This window comes from Amblyomma americanum, chromosome 3 (genome assembly GCF_052857255.1).
Source record: "Amblyomma americanum isolate KBUSLIRL-KWMA chromosome 3, ASM5285725v1, whole genome shotgun sequence".
In the NCBI taxonomy this organism is placed as follows: domain Eukaryota; kingdom Metazoa; phylum Arthropoda; class Arachnida; order Ixodida; family Ixodidae; genus Amblyomma; species Amblyomma americanum.
This window is the reverse complement of record NC_135499.1, coordinates 226,914,979-226,939,575: the sequence shown is the minus strand read 5'-3', so window position 1 is coordinate 226,939,575 and position 24,597 is coordinate 226,914,979. Positions and strand designations below refer to the sequence as shown.

At 45.2% G+C, this 24,597-nt stretch overlaps 1 protein-coding gene across 2 annotated transcripts; it reads left to right on the top strand.

Annotated features, from left to right (window-relative positions):
* The first annotated feature begins 1,144 nt into the window (after window positions 1–1,144).
* On the top strand, window positions 1,145–19,269 carry LOC144126284 (putative oxidoreductase YtbE). Of its 2 annotated transcripts, none has more exons than XR_013313474.1 (7): window positions 1,145–1,317; window positions 4,344–4,421; window positions 7,055–7,345; window positions 14,858–14,949; window positions 15,009–15,433; window positions 15,615–18,944; window positions 19,060–19,269. XR_013313474.1 is itself a non-coding variant. In XM_077660379.1 (7 exons), the coding sequence occupies exons 1-7, from the start codon at window positions 1,254–1,256 to the stop codon at window positions 19,203–19,205; spliced, it is 876 nt and encodes a 291-aa protein (XP_077516505.1). In that variant the 5' UTR covers window positions 1,147–1,253; the 3' UTR covers window positions 19,206–19,269. The 2 variants fall into 2 exon arrangements, 1 of the variants encoding a protein (XP_077516505.1); XM_077660379.1 differs by having other exon boundaries at window positions 1,147–1,317; window positions 15,009–15,119; window positions 18,851–18,944.
* Window positions 19,270–24,597: the final 5,328 nt, after the last annotated feature.

The following is a 24,597-nucleotide window of genomic DNA, read 5'->3' as shown; positions in this document are numbered from 1 at the left end:
GGACGATATAGTGATAATGGCTGACAACAAGGAAGACCTGCAGAAGTTGTTAGACATATGCAGTACAGAGGGAGATAGATTAGGCTTCAAGTATAGTAAGGAAAAATCTGCAGTCATGATATTTAAAGAGGGTGGCGAGCATAGAATACAGGAGTTCGTGCTAAAAGTAGTGAATGAGTACAAGTATCTTGGGGTGTGGATAAATAACAGTGTTGAGTATATGACAGAGCATGAAAAATATGTAATGAATAAAGCTAGTAGGAATGCAGCTGTCATGAAAAATAGGGCACTGTGGAATTACAATAGGTATGAGGTGGTAAGAGGGATCTGGAAAGGGGTTGACCTTCGGTAATGCGGTCCTGTGTATGAGGCCAGATGTTCAAGCAAGGCTGGAAATTAGGCAACGGGGAGTAGGGAGGTTAGCTTTGGGAGCACATGGCAATACACCAAATCAGGGGGTACAGGGTGATATGGGATGGGCGTCTTTCGAGAGCAGAGAGGCTAGCAGTAAGGTAGCATTTGAGGAACGATTGAGAAAGATGGAGGAAAAGCGGTGGGCTAGGAAAGCTTTCAGATGGAGAAAGCGAACTAGAAAATTGACAAGCAAATATCTGGACAGCAGTAAGGGGGCAAATCAGCATTTATCGGTTAAGAAAAAGGTTAAAGGAACAGAGAGAGCTTTGTGGAAAACAGGGATGCTGACGAAATCGGCACTGGAAACATACCGGACCTTTAAACAGGAAATTGTCAAAGAAAATATCTATGATAATTGTAGGGGCAGTTCTTTGTTGTTTGAGGCCAGGACTGGAGTTTTGCGGACTAAGACGTATAGAGTCAGGTACCATGCAGGAGATAGACACTTTGTGCATTGCGTGCGGAGAGGAGGAGGATACGGCTGAACACTTGATACTTTTCTGTAAAGGGCTTCACGCTACAGTGGAAGGCAGCGGGGCTGACTTACCCAAGGCATTGGGGTTTAGGGATAGTGAAGGGAAAGTGGATTTTAAGAGGTTAGAAGTAACCAAGCGAAGGTTATCTGATTGGTGGCTAAAAGCAAGACAGGAGTAAAATTTCACAAGACATGGCTAGGTGGCTTGAGCCACCGCCCGATGTAAAGGGTTCAGCCGTATCCATCCATCCATCCAACCAGGCAACTGTGCACGTATCTCTAGTATTTCTCCTTGAGAGATAGCGCATCGATTCTGGCGCTTGTTTGGACTTGTTCCGCCTGTCGAGCAACTGATCGGCGAAACATGGCTCTTTCGATGGCCACAAAAGTGCTCTTAAACAATGGAGCTCATCTGCCTGCCATCGGATGTAAGTTCGCATAAGTTGGAGCGCAAATTTTCCAAAGGGCGAGCCACGCGCAATACTTCCTGTGCTGTATACGCTGTACCTGTGCCTCGACTCAAAACCGAAACCGTTGGCTGCCAAGCAAATACATGTTTTAGTGGAGTTTACACGGGGATATCGAGTGCATGGAACTTTTGGCGGCTCGTGCAGGGTGCAACTGCTACTTCGTAGCGCACGCGTGCATCGCGGATCCTCGTTAGTAAAGAGTGCGCGTGTAGTTTCAAACCAGAGCAGCGCGCATTTTCAGCTTGCAGATGCTACTATGCAGGCGTCTTCCTCAGCGCATTTCGGAAAGGCTGTTCGTTTAGCTGTTTCGTTGGAGCAAACAGCCTGAAGCCTCCGCTTTACATGTTTGGAGTGCGTGGGCGTGTGCGCATGTTCACTAGAGCATCTGCGAAAGTCGCGACGTGTCTGGTGACGTCCAGAGGTCGCGTTGCATGCCCTCGGGAGTCAGCTCCTGCGCGGAGGCTTGAACGTATTTCGTTTTATACGAACTTCTGCGACGAATATATTAGCGGAATGTACCAGGGAGGCGTGAGATCGGCAGCGAGGTAAAAACAAAATTAGTACGAGTCAGTTACTACTTTGAAGGATGCGTAATCTGAATAGCTGCTGTTATTTACAAGCTCCAGCAAGGCGTTGATGGAGGTAGTAATTTTTTTCTTCTGTCCAATAAACAGACATGCACCACTGTCACCACTTTGTAGTAAAAATTTTCGGTACAACTCTGTGATGCTTGGAGGCTATCTGTTTTCCATTTCGTTTGTAAAATTTTTCATGAAGTTGCAGCCACTATAGTGCACCAAATGTTCACAAAAATGACTTATACGTGTTAACATCCGCAAATGAGGAAGTATTTATTTTATTGCCTGCCTCAGGTGTCTCAACGAATAGCTCAGACATAATTCAGACTGTGTGCCTTGTATTGCAGTAGGATATGCATTGTTCGCCACGTCCATTTGTAAAACAGCAGGGCGTAACTCGGTACAGAAGTCTAGTGGGTCCCAATGCAGATTTTAAACAAGTTAATTTCATTTTAAATGGGTAGTCTTCTTGTGTTTAAGGGTCAGAAACCAATTGGACAGTGAATGCCTTTTTAATGGATCGCGCCACAATGGGTCATTGACTGCAATGTTCAGCTGAACACTAGTTCAAGAGTTTTATCCTGGCCATGGTGGCTGTATTTTGACGCAGGTGATGTGGAAAAATGGCTGTGTATCAAGATTTTGGTGCACATTAACCCTTTATAAGGTGCAAACTGTGTGCATGTCTCAAATGCATACAAATAGAAAATTTCCAGAATGTCACTAGGAATTGAATGTAGGGCTACGCGAATAGTACTTTTTCCAAACCGAATGGAATAAGATCCATTAGTGCAGCTAAAACCGAATCGAATACGAATCCAATATTAGTACTGATATTTGCTACTTGTGCGAATATTCATACAAAATGAGCAGTCGTGCAAAACATTGAAGTGCCAGTGGTGAGTTCAAACCTTATGAAGTTAGAGCTATAGTTGCTAAAACACGCAACACTAGTCTCCAGTGACTGATCGCGACACGAAGTCACTATATTAACTCTAAGTCTGTCAAGTTATAGGTGTAGGAAAATTACCTTTTGGTTGCTTTAGTGAAGACCCTTTTCCCAAGCATTTCACCTCAGAAAATCCGAGCATAAGACAGGAGGAAGTCTTGTACCCTTTAGAAAACTGGTGTGTACCCGGCGGCACTAGGACTTCACCGCAGGAAATGAGACTGACGGCACATACATATGAGCTATGGCTTCCGGGATTGAGCATCAAGGCAGGGTTTCGCTCTATTTGCTCGAGTTCTGCTGCATCATCCAGTCTTAGAGGCCACGTACAAGCATTACTAACGCCACCACACAAACGGACCGCACTATGGCGCTTAACCCTTCCTTCGATACAAACATTTAGCGCAAGAATGGCGCGTGGCGTCGCTATGGGCCGTTTTTGGAACATTCGTCGAAGAAAAACGCGGTGGGCGTTACTCGAACCTTCTGCCATTATTCAAAAACTATTCGACAAGCTGAGAGCATAATCGATTTGTTTCGAATATCTTTGAAAATACACTATTTGATTCATTGCAATAATCGAATAGAAGGATTTGATTAGTGATTTGAAATTTTCGAATATTCTCACACCCCTAATTGAATGATATTGTTTCAAATTAAGTCGTTTCGACCACTGGTTTTGTAGAAAAAAAGGGGTACACAGTTGTACCGACTTCGTAATAAGACCTCAGACGTGGTATATATCCTTGCCTCAGTCTTTTGGGCATATTACACAGCTTTTATTAGAATTGAAAATTACTTCAAGAAGTATTATGAGGCAGTTGGCTGATAAAAGTCAACAATTTTTCAAATTTCATTTTTGTCCCGCCATGATGGGTCTTGTCGAACTGTACACCCATGCTTATAAAAATGCACAGAACACCAAGGAGGCCTGTTAGCGAAATATAAAAACACACTCTACGGCTTGTTTGATAGTTCAGTAGTATTCTATACAAACAAATATGGTAAATATAGATTTTTTTTTTTGCGAATCTACGTATAGATGCTTAATTTTTCATTTGCCGGCACTCTAAGCAGGTGGGACACATCATCCTGCTGCTGCGCAAAGGGTTAAAGGGCTGCAGGCAACTGAAATGAATTTGGAGCAATTCACTACAGAGTTCTCATCAAGCAGAGTGTTTCATTAGAGCACAGAAATCCAGTGTAGTACATGGGCCGTTTTATTTATTGAGACAAGCTGATGCATAAGCGTTGAGTGCAGCTAAAATTTGGTCACAGTGAAACCGTGCAGTGTTCTGTAAGCATATTATGCTCCGCACAACTTTGAGTAAGACAGTATGCTGATATGTTCACCGTCAGTGTAACTACTGAAGCCGCCTTACGTGTGCTGCCATGCATATGTACTTCTTTTGGTACATAAGGTGAGGTTTAATGAAGTCCCTTGTTGCTGAACCCAGTTGGAACGTATCGCATCTCGGAGGCTGCTCTCAAGTCTCTGCTGCCAACAGTGCTGCAACAGGGTTACCGCCTGATCGGTATGTGGCAGTCTTGCAGTGCTGGACTGCTAACAGTCTCTTATGTCATCTTGCCTGAACAAAGTGTGCCAATGGACAAGTAAAACCAGAAACGAATGTACACTTGCTACTAATCGTAAAATGCTGCACCAAACATTACATGGAGGGTATGACAGCTCCCTATTGTATTGCTAGGTTTGGCTTTTTATATTACTATTCGAAATTTTGTGCTTGTCGTAATTGTTTTCTTCACTGTACATGACAAATCTTGTGCATTCTGTTTCCTTCTTCATTTTTTCGCTCACATAACATAGTGTGTCATTTATTATTAATGTTTGGCTCGTGAACATGAAATATAAACATAAGGTAACAAGAAAGAGCAGGCTGGAAACTGCCAATTGCCTGCTCTAGAAAGGAGAGGGGATAAAGAGAGCTGATAAAAAGGAGAAGGAAGAAAGGAAAAAGAAAAAAAGAAAAAGAAAGAAAAGAAAAAAGATGTGTAAACCTAGAACTAAGCAGGAAAGAGAGTATTTTGTTCTCTCTTGAGCTCAAGAAGCAGTAGCATGGCAGTGCCCTCTTCCTTTGAGCACCCTCAGTGTGATACAAAAGCTCCAGTGTTGTGTCGCAAACATGCACAGAAGCTAACCAATCAGTCTCTTCATTCCCACCATTGGTCGTGTGCACAAGTATTCATGGGCTGGTAGGAGATATCTCACAAGTCAGCATAGCTATGGTTAAACCTGGAGTGACGTGATAGCTACAGCTGGCAGAGCGGAACTTGGTCACGTGACCAACCACGTGATCAGCCATGGCGCCGTGCCGCCGGCAGCTGCTCCGCACCACGTGACAGCGTGGCAGCGCAGCCACAGGGTGGCAGCGCCACCACGCTGGAGGCTCAAAATGCTACTGTAATGCAGGTTTTTTTGGAAAATATTGTTTCATGTGTAAGAATTTTCGTTTTTCTTTTTGGTGAAATATATGATATGCATGTGTGGTTGAAAGTGACATAGAATTTATTTTGCACTTTTAGCACTAATTAACATACAGACTGTGGTGTGCAGTCATATGATTGCAGAGTAAAGTTGCAGAATCGTAATAAAGAGCAAAAATGTTGGAGTTAAATGACCGGGTTGTCAGACAAACATAAGTGGGCTTGCATCATGTGGTCTGAGTTCTGATGGCAACAATCTAACTGCCACTTAACTGTTGGGGAAGCCATAACATGAAACTTCTGCACCGTTTATGCATAATTTTGCTTTGGCAGTAGTTCATCATCATCATCATTGCAGGGCAAAGGCTTCTCCATGAGACAGTAGTTATGGTTTGAAAAGTCAGCATACTTGCATGCAGTGGCAAAACCTGCTTAACCAAGCAACAGCCTTAAGCCAGTGATAAGCCTGAGCAGATACGGAATATATACTAGCCAACAGCATCTAGCTAGGATGGGGAGCCTCCTAATCTGCAATGGCATGTCAGAGTTTGCAGATCAATGCCTTAGAACTCAGAACCACTGAACCAAGGCACTAAATTTCAAAGATACCGTTGTGTCACCACGTTCCTGGTTACAGCAATGCTATAATTTTCTCCTGTGACTTACTGTGACGTATTGAATAGCCAGCTACCTGCGACATGCATCCCAGAAATACCAACTCTTATCGGTTGAAACTGAATTTCAAAAATAAATTCGGCGTGCTTGTATCAGTGCTTTCGGCTTGAAAAATGAATTCAGCATGCTTTTATCAGTGTTTTTCTTTTAAACCAAAAAGTCCAATTCCTAGGTATAGACAATGCACGCATAAATTCATCACCTGCTTAAACTGCTTCAGAATTATGCTGCCAGCTTTGCTAGCAGTGGTTACAATATTTCCAGCTGCGTCACAAGGACGTAACATGACATTGGAAAACAGGATTTATATCTTGAACGGGAGTTTTCGGTCCGTATTTACCATGATGCACATAAACCAATGTAAGAGCCTGTACCTACAACTGCTACATTCTTTATTAGCTTGCCATGACCACAGAATTAATACGCAAGAAATTTGGTGACATACCAGAGTCTTCAAAGGTTCGTTCTTTCCCCGTTATTTCATTATGAAACACACTGCTGCAAACAGTTACAGAATTGTTTTTTTTTTGCATGAATGCCCTGTTCCTTAGTACAATATGTGCTTTACCTCAATTTTTTTTCCCTCTCTATATATTTATTCCGCTTGGCAAAAGTGCATGGTTCCTGGTTATACATTTATAGCACATGCCCCGTAAGTGCTTCCAAGCATACAGTGCCATCTAATGGCAGCTAGAAGGAAAACATCACACAGTTACGCACACACATGAAATTGCAGCTTAAGAAAGCTTGTAACTGCCAGCCGCAGTGCCAGCCGGCAACAGCTGGTTTGTAATGGATTACCTTTTATAGTTCTTTGTTGGGTTCCACATGTGCCATGCAGGCTTTGTGGTTTAGTGATAGAGCATTTAAGCTGTTTGTATGTTTGCTACATATATGTTGTTCATCCCTCATAGTGCTCTTACTTGCACATACCAAAACCCTGCTGGAAGTGAGGCTCATATGCTGCTTGCTTCTGCCCTTGACACCAGCTGAGATGAAGCAGGGCATGATTGCCGAGTGGTGTTGTCCTGAGCAGCATTGGCGCCAGACTCGGCGCCCTTGTACAGGAACGAGGCAGCACTCACTGCTGCACTCCAGTCGCTGCCACAGTATGGACTGCAGAGATCTGACGTCTGGGTGGCCAGCAAGGTGCCACCTGTGGCCCAAGGCACCGAGAAGTGCCGTGAATCAGTTCTGGGAACAGTTCAGAGACTTGGTGGAAGGCTGGACCTGATGCTGCTACACTGGCCTGGCGTGCAAGGCCGCAAGCCTGCAGACCCCGAGCAAGCTGCGTTGCGCAAGGAAAGCTGGCTCGAACTGGAGAGCCTCTACAACCAAGGTGTGACCTGCACTAGAAAATGCATATCCGTTTTGTGAATCACCTGCAGATTTTGGCATGTTGCAGCCATGTTGACTGTGCAGTGAATGCTTGCAGTTGTGCTTCTTTCCACATTTTGGGCTGTGAGAAATGTTATGCGAAGCTTATGCAACTGAACTGCATTAAATGTGTGGCCCCTTTTTCTTGAGTGCACATGGCTTTACTTCTCAAAAGTGAGCAGGCTTCAAAATTTTTTCTTCTTAGACTCTGAATACAGTTCAACCCCATTATAAGGAAGTTGAAGGGGCCCTTCGTTTTAGCTCGTGTTGATCGAGCTTCCTAGGGGAATCACCATCCCTTAGTTATATCCATTATTTCATTATAACGAGGTGTGACTGTATCAATAAAGAGTCGGATAAAGCAGTACTTTTAGTTCAAGTTTATGGCAATGATATTTACTCTCCATATTTTTCTTTATTATAGCGTACAAATGCATGATTGATACTTGAGTAACATCTGCCCTGAGCTGTTGCCCCTATGTAGCTCCACAGAATTTCGCCAGCTCTGAGGTTTATAGATTGGTGTGTACTGCAATTTCAGTTATACAGCATGGTGCTGTGATGGTTGTCTACAATGTATCTCAAATCTACTACAGGTTCTATGAAATATGTTGGTCGAGTTCTTACTAGGTGGGGGAAAAGAAAGAAAGTGACCTGTGCACTTCGTTTATGTAGTGCATTATAATTAACTGGAAACTTAGTTAAGGAATACATGACCCTATACTTCCGTATATTTTCTGTCTGGAAGATTAGTCTTCATTTCCGTTTGCAGCTAAGGTATCCCTTTTTAGCTTGTCACAGTGTATTTGTATTGTGCTGTTGCACTTCTTTTTAGCGCGAAAGCTTTTCTAGCAGCACTCCAGCAGGTTTTCAGTGGTGTGTGTCTGTATGTGTGTGAAGCCTCTGAGCTCACTGGGTCAGTGAACACCTCATGCAGGCTGTGAATAGGCAGTGGCATCCACCTACAAATTGGCAGTTATGCGCCTTTCCTTTCTCAGAACCAGGGGAAGGTTTATGGTGTCTTCGGCTGACGGCACTCGTGGCGTTTTCTGCGCACTCGTGCGGTGCCGCACGTTCGGCTGGCTGTCACTCGTGCGGTGCCGTACGTTCGGCTGGGACGAGCACGACACGAGTGCGCGCCACCGCGCCACCGTGGAGACTGACGGTGGAGCGCGGTGCAATCCCGTCGTGCAGCGCGCGCTAGCAGGCGCCGGGAGAGCCGGCAGCAGACGACTCGGCGAACGTCTGCTGCAGCTTCACTACCGCATTCCAAATGCAGCGGAAAGAGCAAATGGACAACAAATGTCGCGCTCGCTTTCTACTTGCATTGTTGGAGTCCAGTAGTTCATCGGAAAGTGAAGATGAGCTAGTCGGCGCTTTTCATGAGCATGGTCGCCTGTACCAGCGGCCGAAAGTGGAGAACTTCGTGACCAGCGTAGTGCCGCAATACAGCGATGAAGAGGTACGTTTAATAACGGCAGTTTGTTGCGTCTATCTGTTGTGCCCCGCTGTTTGGTCTTCTTGTTCATTTTAATTTCTTTCATGTGTCTATTTTCAGTTCCAGAGGCATTTTCACCTGACCAGAACGACCTGCAATTTGTTGACGACGCAGTTTGAAGACTCAAGCTGGTTTCCAAAAAATTATTGGCATGGCGGAACGCCTCAGAAGACAGCTGAAGAACACGTTTTGTCCTTTCTGTGGTAAATGACCGCATAAAGAATTATCGTTCAAAGCGCAAAACATATATGCGTTTGCACGATTCCTTTTCATATGTATGTTCACAGGCGTTCCCAGTCACTCGAATGCTTGACTCGTTTTTGCAGTAACAAAGCCACCTTTAGATCTGTAGCACAGCTGTTTGGAATGGTAGAGAGCACACTGCATAGTGTGGTGGACAGAGTTGCGGGCTTTTTGGAGGACGTTGCTCCAATGTACATAAGGGTGCCGGGAACAGAAGCAGAGAAGCTCCAGACGAGCTCTGACTTCAAAGCGGCAAGTTTGCTTTCCTGCAGATTTAGAAAATATGTGCTTTTTTTTCTGGTACAGTTATTGCGCTAAGGCAGGTGCATTTCCAATTTTTGAATGACGTGTATATGCTTGCTGATAATTAAAAAGATGATTGTTTATATCTTATCTTTCACTGTTTATTAGTTCGTGTTCGTGGTTATGTTTGAGCTGCAACTATAGGTCATGCCTTCGCACGTACGAGACCGAATGAATGGTAAATCAACTGCAAGCACGATGAAGTGGCAGGGATGGTTTATCGCATATGTCTTAAATTTCTATAAGAAGATTGGGACCGCGCTGTATAGATTTAACCACGCGTACTTTCACGTGATTATTTAGCTGAAGGATCGATCCTTGCGCGCCTCACAATCGTCAGCGCATTGTGATATAGCGGTGCCTGTCCCGTTGTTTTCTTTTTTTTTAGATCACTGGATTTCCAGACGTGCTGGGAGCTATTGACGGCACCCACATTCCTACACGGTGTCCAGACAACAGAATCAAGGCCAGTTTTGTCGACAGGCATGACATGCCTACCTATGCCCTCCAAGGAGTTTGCAACGAGAGAAGAATGTTTACAGATGTGTTTTGTGGTCCCACAGGACGGTTCCACGACGCCAACGTATACAGTTACTCTTTCTTGAGTGAGAAGTTGCCTGCAGCATGTGAAGCGGGCCGCTTCCATGTTCTCGGAGATGCAGCGTACCCTCTTCGCGAGTATATAATGACGCCATTCCGCGACCACGGACACATGACTTCACTAGAAAGGATTCAACTTCAAATTGAGCCAAATGCGAGCACGGATCGAGAACACTTTCGGAATTCTGAAATGCAGATTTCGGCAGTTGCTGCACCTCGAGTTTCACGGCTTGGAGAGGGCCACAAAATTCATTATCGCCTGCTGTGTGCTACACAATATTTGCATAATGAACGGGGATGAGAACCATGAAGAAGTACAGTTGGCAGACGACCACAGCACCATCAACAACACGCCAGCAGATGAGACCATGACAGAGAGACTGCTGAGGCAACTTGGCGAAGTGAAAAGGCGCGCTTTGGCGCAATCTCTTTCTTGAAGACAAGGACATAAATGCAACGTATGGAAGGCTTTTATTTCATTTATCACAGAGAAAAACCGAACGCAAAAATACTTCGGAGCTCAATACACCAACTGGAAAAGTCATACATCTTTTGAGAGGAGGCTTCTGATTAGCTCCATCTTTTCTTTGTGCCTTCTCTCCCTGGCCTCCTCCTTGTCCTTGTGTATATTCCAAAGAACCTCGCCGAGAGTGAGCCTTGTTTTCTTCGCGGCTGGAGGCGCAGTCTCCGCAGTGTCAGCGTCAGTACGTGGTGCTGCTACACTGGCTGCCCTGTTGTCTGATGTGCCGGCCTGGCTTGTACTCTGTGCCGGTGTCATGCGCTCAACGCGCCCCACACCTCGCAGTATGTCGGGGCATACACTGTAGTCTACCGTAGCCACCATGGCCATTTCCTGCGCAAAAGGAATTTTTACAGGACTTGCCCCGCTCTGTCTGTTGTGCTTGCGCGCGTTCGCGTGCTTCTTCTTCACCGTTTTAAAGCGGTTTTCACTCTGCAACGCGGTTCTTTTCTTTCCTGTCGCTGTTTCCACTTCTTCCGCGATCGCAGCCCACATGCTTTTTTTGTCCTTGAATTTCTTCATGGGGCCCACGTCGGGCATGTAAAGGGCAACTTTTTCATGAAATAGGCGTGTTTCTTTGTCGTCCCACATGGAGACGAATTCTTTGCCGGAAGGCCCTCCATCTGTAACAGATATGACATACTGTATACTATATTTGTATACTGTATTCTATTGTATAGCACAAAGCATGTTCTTTTTAAATACGCATATGCGTTGCAATGGGTCTCACTCAATTTTTTCTTTACATATAAGGTTAGTTTAATTTTTGTTCTTTGCATGTTCGCCGTGGTTATTTTCATTTTAATGACGTTTTTAATAAACTGAACCCAAAACGAGCTCTGTGTGTGTGTCATTTGGCTGCTTAAATAACACAGCACGTGAGTTCAACGCTGCCAAAACAATGAATAAAGGGGTTGCAATGAATTTACAAAACAATTGCAAAAATTTTATTTTACGTTTAATTTAATTGCTGAACCTCATTTATAATGCATGCGTCCTGCAATCCAGGGGCGGACAACGGGCCGGAGACTTGCCATGCATGGGCAAACCGCATCCTTCACCGTTTTTTTCTTTGGACCGAAAAATTTGATGACATGCAATTGAACACATTATACTATTCCCTAACCGTCCCCTCCATGCATTGCCAGATATGAATCCGGCCTCAGCATACGCGTTAAGTGACGCCCATTTCAGGTCATTTCAGAAAACGATGTCTTCATTGAAGATCAGATATTTTAATTAACATCGATTGCGTGGCTGCTAACACTGAAAGAGGACAGAAGAACATGCGTGGCACAGCAGTATTCAAGAAGTACACCGGCCTTCACGGCGTGTCCCTGCTACGTCGTGCTCTCCACGAATGGTTTCAGTAGTCTGCTTTACGGGCATACTGCAAACTCTGGGAGAAGGCGAAATCAGGTTACGAGTCGAGTTGCCATACCTGCAAGTAAAATATTTTTTTCCCTGTTCTCTGAAATTCGTTTATTGATGTTGTTGAGACTTTCAGTCAGTTTTAAACACTTTCACGACTCCTGTAACTCGATGTCCCATTTTTGCACGCTCCAATTTAATGATGTAAAATATGCGGCAGCTTTAAACAGGCGTCTTACCTGCCAAGTCATCCCCTCTGGATGTCTCTTGGCCCTCTTGAAGTGTTGCTATGACCTCTTGCACTTTAGATGGATCTAATATTCAATGACAGAAAAACACGCACAAATATTAGCAACCCATGAAAAGCCAGGCTGGCTCCTTGCAGTCCAAGTTCATTTCATTCCCCATCCCGTATCCTTCAAATAAAAGTTTTTTTTTCTTCCCTGCCTGAAGAGTTTGCAGTTCTTCGTTTGTAAGCTCACATTTAAAACATTTCCCGTCGACATATAGCTGAACTGAATTCATTGTGCAGCGGCACCAGCAACACTTCTCACAGGCGATGACTTTTGCTGAACTGTCGTCTGGTGAACTCAAATTCCGCGCGAGCTTCGCAGATGGCGCTCGAGGTGAAAGAAACACGCTGCACGCCGCCGCACGTTCGGCTGGCACCGTGATGAAGAGCAACTCGTGTAGTATTTGACGTCACTTCCTGAGCACCAGCACGGAGGCAGTGCGGCTCAGCCGAAGACACCATTAGACTTGGTTGATTGTAAGGAATGGAACGGAAATAAATTGAAAATTGGTTTTTGGGGAAAGAAAATGGCGCAGTATCTGTCTCACATCTCAATGGACACCTGAACCAGGCTGTAAGGGAAGGGATAAAGGAGGGACTGAGGGAAGAAAGGAAGAAATAGGTGCCCAGAGAGAGAGAGAAAAACTTTATTGTTGGAGAGGAAGTCGGGGCACGCCCCTGGGTCTCCGCACGACCCCACTGCACTCAAGTGTTTATGTCCCTAAGGTCCATAACACTGGCAGCCCGGCCAGTGGCGATTGTCTGCACGGCCGGGTCCTCCGAGCGCAGCAGGGTCTCCCAGTCCTCCCAGGTTTTGAGGTCCTCTAGGCCGCGCGGGGGAGGGTCCGCCGGGCAGAGGGAGAGGATGTGGAGGGAAGAGGCGAATGGTTCTGGGCACAAGGTGCAGGCAGGAGTGGGGAAGGAGGGGTGATAGTGGGCTAGGGTCAGGGGTGAGGGGAGTGTGTGTGTCTGTAGTTTGCGCCAGAGTGTTGCGTGTTTGTTATCTAGGGAGGGGTGGGGCGGGGGTAGAGCTGGCGCGAGGCTCTCTAGGCCTGCGTCATCTCGCTGAACGAGTGCATTCGCTCTCTCGCGAATCCCCGATCCGAGGCCACCTGAACCCGGTTTAAAGAACCTCGGGCTAAAAGGTTGGCGGCCTCGTTTCTGGGATTCCCGGAGTGCGCAGGCACCCATATAAGCTCTACCTGGCGGGGTGGGGGTGCATCGGGCGAGCCCAGTATGCCAAAAGCAGGGACGTGGACTCGGCCTCGCGCGAAATTTAGAATTGCAGTTTTAGAGTCTGTTAAAATGTACTGGGCTTCCATGCAGGTGATGGCAATTGCGATGGCGGCTTCCTCTGCAGCCTCTGGGGTGGTGTCAGGGGGGAGAGGTAGTGTGAGGAGGGCGGATGAAGAGCAGTCCACCACGGCAGCGGTTGCTTCGTCACCCGTGCAGGTGGCGCCCACACATACGGCGTCCGGCTTGGAGCCGTACACTCGGTGGAGTGCCTTCGCACGGGCTCTGCGGCGCTGCTCATGGTGGGAGGGGTGCATATTTTTTGGCAGTGGCTTGATGACTAGCTCTCGGTAAAGGGATCGAGGAATGGGGAGGAGGGTTGGGTCGTTGGCCGGTATTCTGATTCCGAGGGAGTCCAGGATATACCGGCCTGTGGAGGTTTGTGTAAGCCTTATGTATTGGGCCTGTCGATGGGTCTCCACGAGTTCCCCGATCGTGTTGTAGAGGCCCAGGCCTAGTAATCTGTCTGTGGGGGTATCGAGGGGAAGATGAAGTGCGACTTTGAATGCCTTGCGGATCAATGCATCCAAAGTATTTATGTCGTGTTTGGATAGTTCTAGGTATGGGGTAGTGTAGAGCACACGGCTGAGGACAAAGGCATGAATGAGGCGACAGAGGTCGCGCTCCTTCATGCCTCTATGATGGCCCGAAACTCTGCGGATAAGATGCGATATCGCGCCTGCAACCTGCTCGAGTTTCTTGAGGGTGGTGGTGTTTTTGCCATCGTTCTGGATATGCAGGCCCAATACGCGGAGGGTAAGTGCCCAACCACCTGGGGATCTTTAACGTTCATCACACCTGGGGATCTTTAACATTCATCACACCTGGGGATCTTTTAACTTTCATCGCACAGCACACACGTGCCTTTGCTTTTTGCCTCCATTGAAATGTGGCTGCTGGGGTCCGGTTCCAACGTGGGGAACAGAAAGGTGCATAAGTGGCTCCCTGGGTGAGTGGGCACATTAATCATGCTTCGAGATACGTGGTGGTGGTGTCCATCTGCAGAAAGCCGTGGTTTTGCTCAATATGTCGTGCTTAGCAATTCTAAACCGCCAGCCATTTCTTTTTTCATGGACATAAAAACTGCGACTGAAAACAATGCATTGATAACTATGCCAAATCATAGACACAGGTTACAACAGTGCAACTTAGAGCAGTAACTGCAGCCTTTTCAGTAGCTGCATCAATTTGGAGCTTTCAGCAGTAAAATTGCAGTGTTATATAGGCTGTCGCATAAATGTTAAGCTTTAACTGTTCTTCAGAAATCTGCACCTTTAAGTGTTCAGTGCACTGCCTTTGCTTTTTCATGACTTGCAGTGTCAAATCAGGTCACATGAGACATCTTTGCGTGCAGGGAAAGTAGGCACCATTGGTGTCTCCAACTACACTGTCCGGCATCTGCAAGAGTTGCTCACATATTGCAGCGTGCCGCCTGCTGTAAACCAGGTGAGCTTTTGCTGCCTAAGGGCTGTAGAGACATGGGAGAAACAAAACTCCTTTTGCAGGTGGAGTTTCACCCGCACCTGGTGCAGACTGACCTGTTGCGTTTTTGCAAGGAGCACCAGATTGTTCTGCAAGCTTACTCATCTCTCGGAGCGGCAGACGGAGTCAAAGCTGTGAGCTTTTCGAACTCTGTCATTTTTGTTAAGTTGCTGTGCTTAGTGTACAGTGAGGTCCACTATGGGAGAACACTTGCATGAATGACCCTTACTGTGAGCAAGCATCATAATATTTCATCTTCATGACTCTGGCAGATGTGGTAACTAATAACTGGGGGTTGGACTTTCTGGTTTAAGCCGGAAAAAAAAAAAAGATGAAAGTACACCGAATTCAATTTTAGAAATTCAGTTTTAACCAAATAAGGTCAGCATTCTCGGTATGCAAAGCATAGCTATAGCTGGCTGTTGAATGCGAGTTCCACTCAGTAAAAGTTGAAAATTATGGCTGCATTTGGGCGAGTTGGTTTTCCATTCTGAACGTAAAAGCGCAAAAAACACAAGGACACAGACTAAGGCAGACAACACGAGCGCTCGTGTTGTCTGCCTTAGTCTGTGTGCTCGTGTTGTCTGCCTTAGTCTGTGTCCTTGTGTTTTTTGCGCTTTTACGTTCAGAATTGAAAATTAACAAAGTAGAGAAGACAGGAGCATGATGCGATGATGGTACTGTTGGATAAGCACTGCAGTTGTGTGATTTGAGGTACTGCTCCACTAGCTTACATGCCTCTTCACACCGGTAAAGCATCATCTCCTCGCTGTCTTCTATCTAAGCACTGTTTGTTCACTATCATCGCCTGCTTAGAGCAGTTAGTCGGTTAAGTAGGTCAATCAGCTGCATGTGGGACACTGACATGAACAAGCATGGGCATCATGAAAAAGTAGTTTTGGCTACGGCAACGGCTGAGCAGCAGTTTCAACGCTGCCGTCAGCATGTCGACACGTGATGCCCCACCCTCGCGCTCAACCCAGTGTGACAACCTACAGAAAACATGTCAGCCTAGTTCTTAGAAGTAAACTTCCACTTGCGTTTTTGCCTGCCAGTTATCTCATTTGACTTGAGTTTCTCTGTTATTGACAACAGCAATTTCTCCTACAAGCACAGCTCCTGGTGCTACCGTTTGCACAATAATTACTGGTAAATAAGTAGTTCAGGATGACAAAAACACTGAAGTAGACTGCCACGCAAAAATGCTACATTAAACCACTGAAAAAGGTCAGTATTTCATTCATCGAAAATAATATTTTCCGAAAAAAAATCGAAACTGGCGTTCAGAAATAAGAACCGCAAGAAGTCTCCCATATTTTCGATTTTCCAAAAATGGAAACCAAAAAGTCCTACCCTGCATTGAGGTATTGGCTGCTACGCTGTCTGCACTTGCAGAGCATACTTCTCAATCTTGTTCTGTCAGGATGCAGGCCATGTGTCGTCCCTCTTATGGAAGCCCTCTGTGTATTGTTGTGCGTAAATACTTTGTGGAGTACTTGAACTCAGCATATGAAGGAGGTTGTTGAGTATGTACTATCAGCATCAAATGAAATGCAAACGGTATATCTGTGACATAGAAGAAGAAATACAGGCAGGATCAAATTAGTAGCACTTCTGTGCAATGGTCTTCGTGCCAGTGAACTGAAAAGAAAGTGCTCCAATATTGACTTTCTCTCAACTAGTCTCCTTTTATTGTTGTTTTTAAAAGCCTTGTTCACTTTTCATTTGATGCTGACAGTACATGGTAGAACCCAGAATGTCTACCAAGGTAAAAATCACACTCTTTTGTTAGCTCATTGTGACTTGTACACATGCATTTTTGTATTCAATAATGTCCGGGCTTCCTCTGCAAAAAAGAAAGAAGTGCAGAATTCAGGCATGACATCTTGCAAGACTTGCATTAGGAAGCAAATTAAAGGATTTTTGTTTCTGAGTGCTGTGCGCTGGGGAAAGTTATTTTTTGACTGCAGCAGAGGAACATCCTATGAAGAAATAAAAAATTTTGTTCATCTGTGTTGAGATCTGCAGATACCAGCACATGCTTGTGCAGATGGTTTGTTTCACTTCTTCTCTTGCATTGTGATAAACGTGCTTGTGTTGTGCTCTGGGAATACTGTTAACTGTTCTTTTTTTTTTTTCATGAGCATGAGTTGTCATAGTTTCATTCTGTGCTGAAAATTCAGAATAAGTTGAGGACACTGAATTCTGCAAGATAGCAGAAACAGATCTCACATGGTGGTCATAGCTTCTATAGTATAGCTGGTCCCAAACAGCATAAGTTATATATCCGCCCTAGCCATCTGCTCAGGAAGCTAGCAGCGAACCGACCTAACATAAATGCTGTGTTCAGGACAGCCACGATGGACCATTTTGTTCACCGGTTCACTGCATAAGTGCAGGGAATGGAGACAGCTAAGCTGTTGGTAAGATGAACTTGCAAGCTATAGCAACACAGCCTGTGCACATTGAGGTGCACTAGTGTATCTATTTATATTTGCAATCGTTTAAACATGCCAGTAATGAGGACTGTTGTTATAAGAGGTGCAGGGTTACTTGGAAAGGAAATCGAGAGTAACTGTCTTACACGCAGTGGACACCTGAATAGCACTTGGATAAAAATGGGGAGAGAAAAGAGTTGCCATAGTATAGGCCTCCAGATTAATCTTGGCCGCCTGCGGTTTTAACCTACTCTGACGTCACATGGCCAATGAGTGTGCTTCTGTGGTCAACATCCAATCTAATAACCATGTGCTCAGTGATCAAACACCGTAGAAACTGAGCCACCTTACCAAGGGAGGCGGATCAATTGGATATCCGAATTTCATTTGTGTAACCACACAGATGGCTTGCAAGACCACTTTTTCACATACTGAAGGCCATTTACAAAAACTCGTGCAGCTGTATTTAACTAAAGCTTGTGTTTTTCTGTGGTGACAGTAACACCCATTTTTGCACTTCAATGCAAATACTGGGTGTTTCACCTAAGATTTTCTGCAATCTTTAGAAATAGGCTTTTTGAGTTAGAAGTGTGCTTTTTTCGACATAGCACTGTCAGCGGTGTAGTGCATCAGAATGCAGCTAAGACGTGCTAACTAGCAGGCTGGTTGACTAATATTGAATTGTTAACTTTTAAACTATCACTGTTAGTCTGCTTATTTATGGAGAGGCTTGTAGCCCACCGCAAGTGATATCCGTTTAAGTTTTTAGAATTTTGAAAACGCAGTTACCTTCGGTGTTATGAGAGACAAAGCAGGCTGTAGTGGCCATATTTCAACAACATGCAGGAATAATGCTTGTGTGCAGAGATTTTTAAAGGTGTTGAGGCTGCCATTGTTATTTCTATGCTGTCATCTATAGCATTGGCACAAATGTTGTTTGGGGTCTAGAAAGGCAGTCTGATACTTACTTTATGAAGTATTTCATGGAGATGAACCTTATGCACGTTCAAGCTCTCCGAAAGTTACTTCACATACACGAGTATCTTAGTAAATATGTTTCATACTTTGTTCCCATTGGTATGAAGCTCTGATGCTATTGAGCACGAACTTGCCATCATAAAAATTAGGAACAGGTCAGTTCTGCTACTTTTTATTTGCCATTTGTTGCCATTGTAAGAAAAAAATGGGATAGCTCACATAGCGAAATTAATTGCCACAGTTATTATCACTTGCTTTTTCCATCATGCATACTGTACTTGCGCAGTGACAGTAGTTGCAATGTATGTGACTGCTCTACAAAAAGTATGTGATGGTGTGGACTTTGGACAAGTCACTGCAGTCATCGCTAGGCTTTCAAGTACTCTGGATGAAATCAGCGAGGGCAGTCCGGTGTTGCATTGAACTGTTGCACTGTTGCCTGTCCACAGGTACTTCAAGAGCCAACTATTGTGGAAATAGCTGGCCGGCAACAAAAGAAACCAGCACAGGTGGTTCTACGGTGGGCCCTTCAACTTGGCATAGGTACCGTGGCATTGCCTTATAGCTAGCACACCCAGTTCATTAACACAAATTCAGAAGGCAGTACTGTGAAACAAAACTTGGGTGCTACTTCTTTCCATGGTTTCCTCTTTTTCAGCCATCATTCCAAAGTCAAGTAATGCGCAGCGAATTGAAGAGAATGCGCACATCTTTGACTTCTCACTCACCGAAGATGAAATTGCCGCAATTAGTGGCCTGAACAAGAACAAGCATTACTGCTGGGACCCTACGAACATAGCCTGAAGCGGCCGAGCATTAGAGTTGGAATGTTCTTAACCTGTACCAAAATAAAGGCTTAGCTTTGAAATGCTTGTGCAAAAGGTTCTCTCTTAACCATGCAAAGCCAGGTGCTAGCATTTGTAGCCATGCTGTTGTTTCGTTTGTGAAGCCAGAGCAAGAAAGCTGCTACGCAGCAGATCCATCACCGTATCCCCTGACCCTTAGGTTGTGGGTCAGACATGCTACCGCTAGGGCACGCAGCCATGTCCGTACGGCTTCATTAGAGCCAGGCTTTATATGTATGACATGTAGCCTTTCACATAATGATTGCGACTGTGAAAGAGGAAACAGTGTCTGTGTCTGCATGGGCAAGAGGAACCGCTGTCGCGTCACACCCTTCAAGGTGGAGCTCGAGTGTCCCTCGAATTTTTGGAAGCACAGAGATAAGTTGCATTACATTCTTTAGCTTTCTAAGCTGATTCAAGAGGAAGCACTCTTTTTCATCAGCTGCAGCAGCTTGTATCTACTAGTTCTCTTCAATTTTGGTGCCATCACATGTGGACGTAGCCCAGAGACGTGTTTTCAGGACAAAGACATCCAGAGCAAACCTTGCGAGAGCTACATGCCATGCCACCAAGCGCTGCTTGTGCAGGCCAGCTGTGGCCATTCCAATTGTCAAGGTGAGTGTCTGCCTTGAAAGAACAGTTGTCATAAATAAATGTCAAAGTTTGTCATACAAAGCCAATAACCAAAGTTAGCCCATAGTAAAGAACGCAGTGAAGCAATAATTAAACACCATACAGTAGGCTAGGAGCATTGATGCGTGGATGTTGCATAGTTGCATACGATGTCGTGCGGATGTTTGGGGAGTTAATATATGCTCGTGAGTCTCTTTTTCTGTGCTAAAGTTTATTGCTTAGCAGTCATCAATAACACAGCTGGTGACGTGTCCCTTTCTCATCAGAACCATTTGTAATAACATATTGCTTGTCCTTCACACTTCACCATATTCTTTGAGATACTACTTTCAGTGTGTCAACCTTGTTTCTTGATGTGAGACAACGATATGCACACTTCGCATTAGGTCTGTGGGCCCTTTTCTATCTTTGCTTTCAATGTATGTATGCCTTCTTTACAGCTTGTTAAGCATCCATGAGGAGGGAGACAGCTGCCTTTTTTACATGAGCCATGTCCAGGTCTGCATTTGTTGGCGTGGTGATTCATAGCGATACTGGTGTCTATAGCTCGTGTGTTATGCCAAACTCTATTTCGGCCCTGCCTCTCATCTGCTAGCTTTCCTGATTAGCTTGTGAGTTACAACCAGAATCTTTTTTTTCATCACAGTAAAATACTTTTTGTAGCTGCGTGGCTACACACACGCGGATATTATTGTAATTACTTCCTTTTATGGCGACAGCCGTGTGGGACTTTTATCCAGGGTAAATGTCGTCGTTGCCATTTTAGTATGTGGTAACTGTTCACCTACTGGTCGTGGAGAATGGTATCTCTTGAGGATATGTTCTATGTGGTCCTATGACCGATATACGACCTACACGAGCTATGTTGCGGGTGCACTCGTGGGACAAAAGATGCAGAATATTTATCAGTGTTGTTTCTGTTAACTTGTTTTGGGAATACTTGACTAAACCGCGCATGTGACAAACAAAAAGAATCACCTTTGTTGTTATGTTTGAGAAAGAGCAATTTCAAAATAGCAGACAAGCAGAAATGGCTATCATTAAGTGTCCCACATTTTTTTGCACCCTGTCGTGCTGTTTTTTATGCCCGCTTCTGAGAACTGGAAACACTCATCACAGCAAGCAAGCTCCCACCTCAATGAAGTTACTTTTGCACAATGCCAGTTTGATGATGCACAAAATTTCATTTGCAAAACGATTTCGGGTGTTGTGCATGCTGTTATAGTTTCCCATCACATCTGGCCAGGGCAGGTCTGAACTGCCACAGTATGTGTGAACTGTTAGCGGTCTTGTTCTCCAGTGTGGTAGTAAAAACACCAGCATTTGTTGTCTTTGAGCAGCAGCTGGGCAGAAATCTCCCAGGGCTAGCTACATTAGTTCTTGGTTAGTGCATAGCACTTCTAGCCGCGATCACGGATTTCGCCAATGTCTGTCCAGGGCCGCTTCGTGCGCATGAGAACTTTCAATACCAAAACCATAACAAAGTGTAAAATGCATACAAAAGTATAGCAGCAGTAAGCAATGCTATCGTACCTACTTCTCATTTGATTAACTATGGAAATCAGCTATAATTCTTTTGTTTAATGTGATAGCGTTAAAAACCCGTTGTCCAAAAAATCCGGTGCCAGCGTTGAGTGAAAAATCATGAGCATGACTTTGGCAGGTGGCGCCCGAGAGCAAGCTAGGAGGCAGGTGGGCCACCTAGGTCACATGACCTTGCGACGTCATCACAACCTGTCCACCGTGGCATGCGGCAGTTGAATTAATGACTGGTCGCTCGGGAAGAGCAACCTGGGTCAGACAAGCCCCACCGCTGGACGGAGCACTTGCCATCGCAGCTGGGCAGTAGCGCATCACTTAGCCGCTGCACCAGGAGGGGTGTATGAGGACTCTCACAGACCTACGAATGTAAAGTAGAGAATGACCAATGCTGCATGTATGGGCGTCAACCCATTAACGCTATCCCGGCATACCCTTAAGGAGGAGCTCAAGTGTCCCCTCCAATTTTTTTTTCATTCAGTGGTAAACTGCCGTGCAGTGAAGCATTATGTGCTCCTAAGTAGTGAATTTGTTTAAAATAATCGGAGGTGCGCAAGCCTGGAGTTGTTTCTATGTTGAGTCTACAACTTGGTGATATCCTGAAGGTCCATTTTCCAGTGGCACTTCAACCATTGCATGTGCAATTCAGGCACTACTGGTGCTTGAAAGATTTTCTGGCTAGAAAAAACCAAGATTAGCAAGATTTTGCACACAGTGTCACAGTCAAGATGAGAACGAGGGGCAGCTTTGGCAGACATTCATGTGCTCACTTTTTTTTACTTTCAATCGACGACTGGAGGTTGTCTTGTCTCGTTCACTTTTAGTACTTCCACATGTTCTTTCATTCTAGTTCAGTGAACATAATGTGCACATATGAGTAATTTATATGTAGCATTCATCCAGAAGACCAGAAAGTCTTGGCAAAATGTCCCATTACCCAGTTGTTTACAATCTGAAAGTACGGTAAAATCTTGTTAATTCCACACCTGTTAAATCGGAAATTAGGTCTGCCTGCGTGGTCATGGCCAACGACTATGCAAGTCTGTGGAGTCGGACGGTCGACAATTCGGATGCTGTGCATTTCATACCAATTAATTCAGACGGGTTATTCAGACCGTCTCAAGGTATGACCGTCACATCACGGGATCGTTCAAATAGCCCTCCTCAAACCTGAATTGCACTGTGCAGTCTGATCCGCTCTTCGGCAGGCATGGTGGCCATCGGAAGGTGCTGTCTGAAATACAGCCAGACTGCATAGTTTCGATTTCGCTTTTTTGAGCTTCGTGCCAGCCCACTGCAACGCCAAGCACAGCTGCACGCCATTTTTCATGCTAATTGGCATGCAGATTAGCATGTTGCTGGTATTAGTTCAAAAGCATTACTAGTCCCATTACGAGAACCGCTGGCGGCGTGTGTGTGTGTGCACTCACAGATGGTACAGAAAATCGTAGCGATGGCAAGAAAAATAGGGTGACTCCATCAAGCCACCCTATGATGCATACAGCAAGCCAAGCATCGTCACTTCAGAAAATCCTATATACGTTGTTAGTCTACATACACCTGCCACCAGCGGACCTCCATGTGGTGCCAGTTTTCCAGACATTCATACCAAAATTGTGATGCAATCGTTTGTCATACTGCATTCCAGGCGGCATCATGATTCCTTATCGCATATCCTCATCAGACCTGAGGAAAACTTCTGTAAGTCGGCGTTAATCCAAATGCATATATGAAGCCTCGGAAGTCTCGTGAATGTGCACACAAAATCCGGGAGCCGTAGTTTCAACCGTTCTTTCCCTGTGAGTCTTCTCCATACTCTCTGCAAAGAGCCTTTGGGTCTAGATAGAAATGCAAAAATGTTTTTTGGCATATATTTAGTTAAATACACATGCAACAGACTGTCTTTTAATCAAAATAACAATAAATCTAATAGAAAAGCACGTGCAACTTGGTAATTGTTCGGCTGCTGGGAGCAGAAATTTCGTTTACAAAAATCAACAAACTCGGGAGGCTGCTGAGAGCTCGCCAATCGTTTCACACTTGTTGAAAAGGTGAATACGTGGTAGCGCAGTGAGTCCTCTCTGACTTTCCATTTGCACATAGGTGGCGGGGGTGATGCATTTTTTAAGGATCCCGTAAAAGACAAATGTAAATATGCACTATGATGTACGCGGGGTCTGACGAGGATATAGCTTACATGTGCTAATCAATTTGGAGGCTAGCTTGCAACAGGGATTCGAACCAAAGACATATGCGCCTTTACTTGCATGTCTTCCCAGACTTTCGAATCAAGATTGTGATGCAACCATTCGTGGTACAGCGTTCCGGGTGGTGTCATTGCTTGTGTGCATGGGTGGGTGGGTGTCGATGCACCCAAGGACAGTAATGCTTTCATATTCTCACACTCACATGTAAGCAGTCATAAGTGTCTCTGCAGAATTTTTTCTAGCCCCTCCTGCGCCAGCTCATATCGTACTTCCATTCTAGTGCACCGAAACCATGTAACCATGCCCCCCCCCCCATGTGCCATTTGTTGTTTGAAGCCTCCTTGCATGCAATGGTACAGCCTGTGTGTATGTGTGTGGGGGTGTGGCTTAACTGCTACCGTGTAGCATTGTCAGGATGCTGCAGAGGCTCTTGCCATTTTACAGCAAAAGCTGTTGAAGCTTCGGTTTTACCACTTAGAGTAGCATTCCGCATTGCAGAGGAGGAAAGCCTCAGCGGTGCTTAGGGGGTGCAGCTGGCCATCACTAGGGGTATCAGCATCGCCCACAACGGAGCCAGGGGTAGGAAACTTCCATGTGCACCATTGTCCAGCCAATACAGACGTCGGCACCACTTCCTCCGACATCCAATACAGACATTGGCACCACTGTCGGAGGAAAGCCAACTTGAGCGTTATATCATCACAACGGTATCGAGCAAAAAAAAAAAAAAAAAAAAAAAAAATACCGAGCACGGTTCGAACCACTGCCGACAAAAATACAGCAGCTTCGAATCCCGGTGCCTCAAACAATTCAGCCACCGTTGCTGTCTATCACACTACGTGCGTGTGCAGGACTTATTCAATTTTGAGCATGTTTTCTTCTAATCATCAAGTGCTCTGAAGCAGTTGAAACCGAAACTAATTGGAGTTTCCTACCCCTTGCGGAGCCGAGTCAGTGCAACTGATTGGCTGC